Raw genomic sequence first — 10,429 nt, 5'->3', positions numbered from 1 at the left:
TATGCCTTAATAATTGCACATCAATGTTTATTGTTGAATAATTTGGAGATGTGAAAATGTCTTTGAAAGCTTTCACAAATGTACGATGCAACAATTTTCTAGAGCAGTATCCATATCCATCTGTTGTGATGAGTGAATCAGGAGTTTTGCATTGATTTATATATTCTTTGCCTGCAGAACTCGTGCTATGCGAGCATGGATGAATGCTGACCAGCTTAACAAGAGTGACTTTGTGACATAAAATTGCTATCTTTGATCGTGTGTACAGAATGCATCAATAGTGTTTTGCTCTAGACCATACTTGAACTTCAAAATGTATGCCAAATTTTGCTTCTTCCATTAAGCATCAATGGATGTTTGGAGCATAGACTTCGATATTAGTGCACAAAGATTTCTTCTACATTCATAAACTGTTTCACTTTGTAGTTGGTTTGAACTATTAATTGGTTCTTGATCTGGATGCGCGCTATCTGATGCAGGTAATGTACTTGTATGAACTCAAGATTAACTATTTCACTCCCATCTGTCAGTTCTTTCTTTGGATTTTTTAGCAAAAATTATGAAAAGAAGAGTTTAGGCACTTCCTGCTAACAAGCACTGCACTGCATTACAAGGGTAAGACTCATGGTGACAGATTTGGTGTACAGCACCTGAATCATCACAGCTTACTTGTGTTATCCCATGGAACTAAGTTGATGAGACAAATAGAATAGCTAAAGCCAGGGGGATCATCAAGCCGATAGGTCTGTAACCGTAAGATTCTGAGTACATGAATGATCAACTCTTTAAAAGGATATGGTATCCATGTAATCTTAACATAGGGGAGCAATGGCCTCCTCTATTCCCTACCTCTACACAGCCCCTGATTTTGTGGGGGATATCTCATGGATAGGACATTTAGGCATCCAGACACACCGAAAAATGTTATAACCAATGTAAACATCTCAAGGAGAAAAACCTTTTACTGGAAGGCCAATTTATTGGAAGAAATATTCAAGATAGGGATAGCCCAGAATAATTCACACCATCCATAGTGTCTGTCAAGGACAGTCAGTGACAAGATGAAATGGTTCACACTTGCAAGCCTGATCTATTTATCACAGTATTTAGTCGCAGACTGCTAGTTTGGAGATGATTTGTTGATCAAGGCATCAGTTTCTGCTATGGTCCGGAGCAATTTTGCAGTGCCACAGTAGGCCAATTAGGGGGGTGCCAATGGTACCGATCAAAAAAAAATTCGTTAACCACCATTTAGCAAACCAATCATAGATGACCTTTCCCTGATCTGCATCTTGGTTGAAGGGATTTATTTAGATTTGGAAATGAGCTGCCCTTGTAACTTCTAACCAACTGTAATGAGAACCACCCGGCACCTGATGGAATTACATACCAGATTGATGCTAATATAATAAACCTATGGGGGAGAGGGGAGATAGTAACTTAATCACCACATGACATCATCAGGGAGTAGAGGAAACCAAGAGATAACTACTCATTTGCGTAAACACATCTGCAGATCATGTCTATTGGCAATCGAAAGGTATGGAGAAATTCGAAGGGCATTACAAAAGCTACATGCATTTCATTGCAGGAAGAAAGTGAGGATGTGATTATCTCATCTTGTTTTTTTCTTGGTAACAATCTCATCTTGCTTTTTAACCATACTGTTAATAAGGTTCACTTAGCATGATCCAGAAAAAGGCGATGTCTGCAGATGATGAAATGGAAAGGTCACAAACACAGTCCACATGATCAGACATATCTAAAATAGAACTCTTGGAATACCACCATACCTTTCAAACTCCAATTTCTGAATAACAATACCACTCAGTAGAAGTTCTGAACTGAAAACATCTCCTCCTGCATGTCAAATTTCGTACGCACGTTAACAGCTGGCTTTCTGGGGTTCAAATGTTCCCATTGCAGTATGAATGCTAGTCGCAGAAACAAGAGCTTTACCTTTTTCAAGGAAGGGAATGCAAATTTCATAATCTTCTTCGCATGAAATAATAATAAGGTCATCTGGTACTTTGTTCTCCTTCATTTCATGACTTCCAATTTGTTCCAATGGCTGAACAAATTTTAAAAAGGTCAATATGCTATTGATGCATCCGATATTCAAAATCATGAACACAATTGCCAAGTAAAATCTATCAACGAACTCAATCAAAGAACATGACTCAAGTTTCTTTCTGATTCAACAATCTATGTCTTACTTCACTTCACATTGTAGCCTATGCAAATTGCCAATATGGAGCATGAAGATAACAGATTCGTGCTATCCATTGTGGGTCCAGCACAAGGGAAAACGAAAAAAAAGGAAAGGAGAAAGAAATATCATTCAGAATTCCTGTTAACTTACATTTCTTTAGCTTAAGAAGGCCAGAAAATTCAGATGTAAGTCTGGACATGTGAAGAAAGATTTCCATGTATAAAAGTTATAAAGTTGCAATTAGTGACTGTAATTTAGTTTCATTGATGTGTCAAATAGTGACTGCATTTTAGTTTCTTGACATACAATGAAAAGATCCCATATAAGTTGGTTATAGAAGCCTGGAGAGCAGAAGTCAGTGAAGTGATATGAGTGCTGAAAAGTTCCATGCGGACAGAGGTATGCTTGAACATATGCAAATAAGTGCAGTTAATAATACAAACCGACCAGAAGTAAAGATAAGAAGATGAGTAGTACAAATTACAGTTTCCATAGCATACAAACAATGTATCTTACCTGACCATGTGCTGCCTTGACCAAACTAGCTATTAGCGCTCGATCAGGTTTTACCTTTGGCGTGATTAACACACCCATACCCTACAAATAGCTCACAAAGAATAATAACTAATGGTAACATGTGTGAGTCTATGCCAGGTGATCAATTAACAGAAGATAAGCATATACCTGCAACAGCGGACAGTGGCGTGCACGATTCAATGAAACAGGCATGCTGAAGCCAATCTCCTTTTCCTTCTTTAGATCCCTCAGTATGTAATTTTTTTCATCAATATAGCAGCTAGCCTGTCCACAGCTTTCAAGCCATGCATTTGTCACTATCGGTTTACCCATAGCCATTGCTTCTAACATATTCCTTGTTCGTGCAAACTTATCTGTGACAAAGTGTGTTGCATCTGAAATTGATGATGCAACTGGAATTCTAAAGCGCATCATGATCTATAACCCCCCAAAAAAAGGAAAAGAAAGAAACAGTTAACACCTGTCATGTAACAGCTAGTATGATCATTATTTCACATTGTTCAAATGTAAAAGAAATGGAGCATGTAAGTTACTTTTTTTTGCTGCTTGATTATATCTTCATCCAAATTTTGGCTGAACAGAACATGAACACTGGCCATGTCCTTTCTTTTTCGTGAATCTTTCAATATCCAGGTGGATGCTGGTTCAGTAGCTTCTAGCCTGATGAGCTCTCTAGCACTAGATGATTTTGAAATGCTGTTCTTGCATGGTCTTCTCAGAGCGTCATAAGCCATGCAGAAAGGCACCCCTGTATTTATTTCTTTTAATGGTGCATTACATGCTACATCAGAGTGTTGAATGTTAAGAGATCTCCCTTCAATATCCTTGAAATTAGATACAGATTCTGGGTTCAACTTGGGTACTGCCACTTCTTTAAGAGGTACTCTGTGCTTCATCACAACAGTGGAACAATTATTGGTCGAACATTTCTTGGAATCCTTTCCTAAATCAGGTCTACATGCAGCAAAATTTACTGATGCCCCTTTTTGCAGAGAAGACATTGGTGACAACTTTGGAGGATTAGATGGGATTTGACCACTTCGGGAAGGTAACCGTGTAAAAACTGTTCTTTTTCCCCTCTTTGCTGCATCTAGGATTTCGGGAAGACTTCTTACGATATCTTTGATCCTTCCTTGCTTTGTGCGTTGCAAATTAGCTGTTGTCTTAACATCATTTGAGAGCAATCGGTTGCTCAAGTTGCCATTATTATCTGAATTGCCTGAAGTAATTGGATGCATTGTCCTCCATCTTCGGTGGCTCAAAGCTTCTCTTTTCCATGCACTGATTATAAGCTCTTCCTTATTTTTCCCTTTTTTATCCAGCACATCAGGATGACTTGCAAACTTCCTTTCAAGTGTAGTATTTCTGCCTGAAACTTTAGTACGATTGTTCTTGGTGGGCATCAGCAGTCCAGATGCATCTACAAAATGGATATTTTCTTTCATTTGAGCCTCAGGAAAGCTTACATCATTGGTAGCCTTAGTTTCCCTCCGCTTAGTTTGATGCAAAACAGGCATATGGCTTAAGGAGTGCTTCCCTATAATGCTGTCTGAAAGCTTTCCTGTAGATGTCCATGACTTGCAATATTTGTCAACCTCTTTGACGAAGGTTCCATTCACTATTTCTGATGCCTTCTGTTGCTTGAATGATTCTGAATATTCATTCGGATTGGCAGAGGCTACAGCATGTGAGCGTTCTTTCAGATCCCTGTTTTCCTTATCCACTTCTGTTTTTTCTGCTGTGCGCTCTAATTTCCTCTTCATTGTTGATTTACTAGAGCATTTCCTAGAACTTAAGTTTACCCTGTTAGATATAGTCTTGCGTGCCTTTCTTCCTTTATATTGCATTTGAATGCCTTCTGACTTAAGACTAGAGGAAACGATCTTTTGGAGTGAAATATTCATTGCTGAAGCCTTCTCCACTATCACACCTCTTCTGGAATCTGTAGTCAAAATTCCACCTACAGGACTTGCATCTTCCAAACCATGATTAACGGGAGCACCACAAAATAAGGCCTCCATAGCTTCAGCAGCCATTTGAGTATTAGGGCCCACATCATACACATCTTCTACGCATTCAACTACATCAACTGCCTCCGATTGCAGCACTAGAGATTTTGAGTTAGACCATTCATCTGCATCCTTGAAAAGATTCTTTGTTTTTGTCATAGATTCATGTAATTTTTTGCTTCTTACTGGATTTTCTGGTACTAAGCATCGATCTGGACACGTTAAACTGGTTCTGTTTGAATGCATTTTGCAGTTTCCACATTCCCTCTGCCCACTCATATCATGTGCACCTCCAATAATTTTGGAGTTGAGATATATAGGCTTTAAGGATACACTAGGGGATTCACACACATTCGCTCGATTTGAACAGAAGCAATCATTTCTATTACTAAGGAAACCATCTTGTCTTTCATCTTCAAGACTGTCATCCCAGTCAAAAATTCCAGCCCTTCTAACTGACCAACTATGATCAGCCCTTTTAGCCAAGCATTGGGCTCCACTTGCAACTAAGATGTGAAATGAGCTTGCCCCTTGGGTTCTCCCAGTGTCAATATGTTGAGATGATCCGACATTATAGGCTGAAAGTAACTTATCCACAACATCCATAGCATTGGCTTGGGACAACTCACCTGGTTCTTGAGACCCAATATAGGCCAATCCTGCAGCAGCACGATTGTTGATGAGTGAATGAGAAAGGTTCAGTTCTCCGAAAATGCTTTGGGTTGTATTCATGCTTTGCTCCTTTCCAGCCAGTGCCAATGCATTCATTTCTTCATTCACTCTTGGATGATTTAGTTTGTCAATGGGTTCAGAACTACAGTAACCCTGTAAATGATTATGCAAGTCATCCTTGTGATCCAGGACAAATTTACCTACTTTGGTGGCAGCAGGAGACGTATCTCTTATAGTATTTGGATTCATATCCATCCTGATCACCTCAGCAACAGGCTTTGCAATTGCATTTTTTTGATGCTTGTTGGAATCACCATTGCACAGAGAAAATTTTGGATTAGTGTCACATTCCTCTGGCATCATACTATGTTTAGGAACAAGACCGGTAGACTGTATTGATTCTACATGAACATAAGTAAGGCCTTTTCTTCTTATAGATCCTAAAAAGATAGAAAAACAGCTTATTAGAGCAAAAGATATATTTCCTACAAGTAGCACATCTGCAGATAATTCAAGAAAGGATATGTTCTCTGTGTGGAACAAATTAAATTAAGCATCCATATCAGGGTTTTTGCAAGAATCACAACTGGGAAGTGATGCAGAAGGAACCTAGTCGCCTATAAAAGAGCTGAATTCTGTATGAGAATAATGGACAATAAAACGAGAAGAATAAGATGCATTTAGGGGTTCAATGAGTTGGAATAATAAGCATGTTGTGCTCAGTGGAGATGAAGATAGAGTGATTTGAAGGTGGAACAATTCTGATGTTTTCAGTTTTAAGGGGTTCTATGAGTTCTTTAACTCTGGTGGCACCCTTTCCTCCTCCTTTTCTTCAATCTGGAAATATACTGAAGGGAGGGTTTTTCAGTTGGTTGCTTATTAAGAATAGACTGCTAACCATGGAAAACTTTAAGGAATCTGAGATGCCTTTCAGTGTGTGTGTTCAGTGGGCAACAGGAGGAAAATGTTAACCATCTGTTCCTTCTTTGAAGAATGGTGAAGAGTATTTGGGGTCATTTTCGATTTCAACTGAGGTTGCCCGGTAGAACTTCTGAAGCTACTGACTTATGGTGCAGTTGGAAATTGAAAGCCATCAAGAAATGCTGGAGAAAAGGATGGACATGTTGATAGCTGCTGGATGCCGGCTCATTTGGTCGGAAAGGAATAGGAGAATCTTTAGAAACTTCTATGTCGAGACTATGGAGCTGATTAGATCTATCAAGAAAACCTTGACTTTGTGGAAGAAGATGGTCCAAGAGAAGAACTTGGATGCTCTCACTTGTTTTTTCAGATTAGTTAATGTGAAGTATTAGCAGCAAAACTTTTGCTGCTTTCCTTTGTTCCTTCTTTGTTATTTTGTTTTGACTTTTCCCTTTGTTTTTCTTTGTAATCCTTAGTTTCAACAAAATTCCTTAGACACTGTACCTATTGATTCCTCAAAAACGATGCATTTAGCCCACAAAACCAGGAAAACTTCAGCTTTAGAAGCTGAAGATACATGTACATGGACTTGTTTAAAGTTCTAGAATATAGATTCATAAGATTTTACTTGGTATAACATAAGGAAATTTAGGTTTGGCATTACTGGAAACAAGATGCCATTACATTCTCATAAGAATGACACTACAGACATCCATTCATTGCATAAAGTATTGCAATTTTTCATGAAATGGAGGAATGCAGTTAATTTAACTACTACCTTTTTACCATAAGGCATGTGGAAAGAACTGAGATACACTGAGCCAATTTCATCTCAGCATCCTGAAGGTCTAGACAGCACACAAAAGGAGATTGAAAAAAAGACTCATACAGTTTGCTCTGAAAGTTGTGATCAAAAGTCAAAACTTCATTTCACCAATTGTATTACTTGTTAAATTCTCGACATTCATATAAGCTAAAGCAGCAGCAAGTGGATATCAAAGACAAATGAATGAAAAAGTTGTGCATTTTCTCACTTATATGTATACAAACCTGCGCCATCCTCTTCATCAGATGAGGCTTCCGAGTCCGTGACGTAAACCTTGTTCCCCTGATCACTCGAGCACCAAATAGAGCAACACTTTCCCTCCTTTCTTTCCCCTCGACAAGCATCGACAACACTCGCCGCCTCAGTTCTCTGCATTCCCTCATCTCGATCATGGCCATCAGAACCAAAGGCTTGATTCCTGGACCGGGTATCGATTACCCGATGAACATTTTCAAGGACGCAACCTGGAGCTTCCAACACTTGAGCGTCGTTTGAAATCATCGTTAAGCACATCAAAATCGAACTAGATTAGTTGAAGATGTAGTCGTCGGTTATGTATGCATTTGATTGAGACAGATTCAAGAAAGATTAAACGATGGCATCTTTTTTTTTGGTGATCGGAGAGGGTGTGGTTGAATGGGAAATGATACCTGGTGAAGGGGAATTCAGGTCCAAGATTTGGGTTTCTTCTTCTTCTTCTTTACTGGTAACGGAAGCCATGTGGATGGGGTTATGGATGGGAATGGGAATCCAAGAGAATGGAGGAGGTGTTTGATTCTTTGCGAGAGAGAGAGAAAGAGGGAGAGAGAGATGGGCGTCAAGTAGGGGAAAGAAGCAAAGAGAGAGATTGAGGTGGGAGTTTTGGAGGGGAAGCATTGGAGCTTCTTTTCCCCCGTTTTTTAAAGTATACTCGACAGATAAATATATTAGAACATTTGGCTTGGGGTGTACGTAGGGGTGGCAAAATATGATCCAATCCGACCCGTGTTCGACCCGCCATAAATAGATTTGGGTTAGGCCTAAATATATTCGGATCGTAAACACGTCGATCTGTTTAAACTGTTTATTAATTGGGTCGGATACGGATTTTAGATATCTAATCCGTTTAAACCATTTAATCTGTTTAACTATTGGGCAGGTTAAACGGGTTAAACAGATTAAACAGGTCAAAATAGATTAAATGGGTCTAAACAAGTTAAACAGGTCTAAACAGGTTAAACGGGTCTAAATAAGTCTAAAACAGGTCGGGTTGAGCAGGTTAAACAGGTCTAAATAGGTTAAACGGGTTGGATTGGGTAAACATGTTAAACAGGTCGGGTTGGATTGGGCAAACAAGTTACTTGTTTATTAAACAGGTTAAACGAGTCGGATCGGGTTACCTGTTTATTAAATATGACAGATTCAAGTTGTAATTTCGGACCTGTTTAATAAACAGGTCGGGTTCAGGTTTATGATTTTCTGACCCGACCTACATGTGACCTGATCCGTTTATGACCCGATCCGACCCGATTGCCACCCCTAGGTGTATGATTGATGCTATGGAGTCGCTGTGTTAGGTACCAAATTTTGTACTGTTACTCTACCAGCATTGTGTTAATACGATATAGTACAAAATTTTTTTAGTATAATATATATCGGAACAACCTTCTGTATCATATATCAGTATCGAATCAATATGGTACGATATGCTTTATAATGCTTGGTTCAGAGTTCAAACCGGTACAACAAAATATATTTTGAAAAAAAATATTGTCCAACTATAGTGCTTTGGATGTAATTTTTTTAAAAATTAACTATATTTTGAAAAAAATTAACTCATCTTCCATATCTTAACTCATATGATATAAATTTTTCTAGGAGTTGTTGATTTTGAGGAGGGGCAAGTTTTTTAGATAATTAAGCAAAGATACGTTCTTCGCATCTGGAGGCATAAGCTCTGGAAGAAACCCCAAAATATTGCACTGGACATTGTGGACCTTATTTGCACATAATCTGGTGAAGGTGAGCATAAAATGAAAGTTTGAAATGAAATGAATGGATCCTATATATGTATCCTATATATATATATATATATATATATATATATATATATATATATATATATATATATATATATATATATATATATATATTTATGAGTTTACAAATGAGTCGGAATGTTACACTACGAGATTGGTTGTACATCATGTATGTTAATGTTTCTATGGAGTTATCTGTCAATTTACCCTATAATTGATTGCTAACTTGAAATGATAGAAGACAAACGTTAAAAGAAAATATTTAGTACCCAATTTCTTTCAAATAAAGTGCTTTTCCATATCCCTATCGATTTCATGGCCCTATAACCCTCACCTCATTAATTTGATAAATACTATTAGATCTGTAGTTGAATGTTTTCTTTTTAGAAGAAAGATATCTACTTGAATATCAGCTTAAGCCATTTCATCTTCTTAAAATCATTATTTTTTTAGCATACTATATCTGCCATGAAGTGTAGGTTGGTCCTCGGCCCATTCCAAGAACTCAAGTTTGCACCCATGTCGCGCAACATTGGATTTTAAGCATATCTATCTCGAACTTAATACATTCTAATTTAAGGATATATGTCATTTATGAGAGACAACACATTTGGAAATTAATGCAATTACTTTAAGCATGTAAACATATTGCAAATTTAGTATGGAGAACGTAGATGGTATTGCACCCACAGTATCTCTAAACCTCACCTCCAAACAAAACATGGGGCCCTATCTAAACACGCAAACAAACAAATCAAACTCAGTTTTCGAATTACCGTGAGCTGTTATACCACTAAGTCAATGGGGGCACTTCCATCTCCATGAAGAATCTAGAAGTGCAACTGTGCAACCATGCCCTGCTAGAAAGTCATCAAGTTCTGAAAGACTTAAGAGCTCTCAAATACACCACCACCTTTTCGAGTTCCTTCCTTCCTTCCCCACTCTTATCTTACTCCATTCGGTGTTGGAGATGGACCTCGGTGCAGCCAAATATTGAAAAAATATTATGTAATTTTTTGAAAGATGAAGAATCATAGATTAGTCTCCAACGTATCTGGAAGCTGAAGAATCAAGTGGAAGAACCTAGAAGATGATAGTTTAGTTTCCAATATATTCTGGATTAAGTGCCTATAGTGATCAATAATTAATTTTTTATGCACTTAGAACTTAAGAAACTAAGAGTCCTGTGGAGATTAAAGAGTCACCTTTGTGGTAGTCTAAAAGTTTAGTCTAG

General features: G+C 38.0%; 1 protein-coding gene across 1 annotated transcript; it reads right to left on the bottom strand.

The window, feature by feature from the left end:
• Nucleotides 1–1,202: 1,202 nt before the first annotated feature.
• LOC103722803 lies at nt 1,203–8,048 on the bottom strand. Its single transcript, XM_026799845.2, has 8 exons — nt 7,828–8,048; nt 7,402–7,656; nt 3,283–5,870; nt 2,897–3,166; nt 2,729–2,809; nt 1,960–2,071; nt 1,794–1,860; nt 1,203–1,708 (listed from the first exon to the last, which is right to left on the bottom strand). Exons 1-8 carry the CDS (start codon nt 7,895–7,897, stop codon nt 1,678–1,680), a joined length of 3,474 nt encoding a protein of 1,157 aa, XP_026655646.2. The 5' UTR covers nt 7,898–8,048; the 3' UTR covers nt 1,203–1,677.
• Nucleotides 8,049–10,429: the final 2,381 nt, after the last annotated feature.

The sequence above is a fragment of the Phoenix dactylifera genome, chromosome 3 (genome assembly GCF_009389715.1).
Source record: "Phoenix dactylifera cultivar Barhee BC4 chromosome 3, palm_55x_up_171113_PBpolish2nd_filt_p, whole genome shotgun sequence".
In the NCBI taxonomy this organism is placed as follows: Eukaryota; Viridiplantae; Streptophyta; class Magnoliopsida; order Arecales; family Arecaceae; genus Phoenix; species Phoenix dactylifera.
The sequence above is the reverse complement of the archived record's forward strand: the minus strand, read 5'-3'. Positions and strand labels throughout refer to the sequence as shown.

Bases quoted from the DNA above. Each gene is read 5' to 3' on its own strand.
- LOC103722803 (XM_026799845.2), bottom strand. From the start codon at position 7,897: ATGGCTTCCGTTACCAGTAAAGAAGAAGAAGAAGAAACCCAAATCTTG. The intron at 3,167-3,282 runs GTAACTTACATG...GGGGGGTTATAG, and splicing joins TAATCAAGCAGCAAAAAAAA to ATCATGATGCGCTTTAGAAT. The intron at 1,709-1,793 runs GTATGGTGGTAT...CATCATCTGCAG, and splicing joins CAGAAATTGGAGTTTGAAAG to ACATCGCCTTTTTCTGGATC.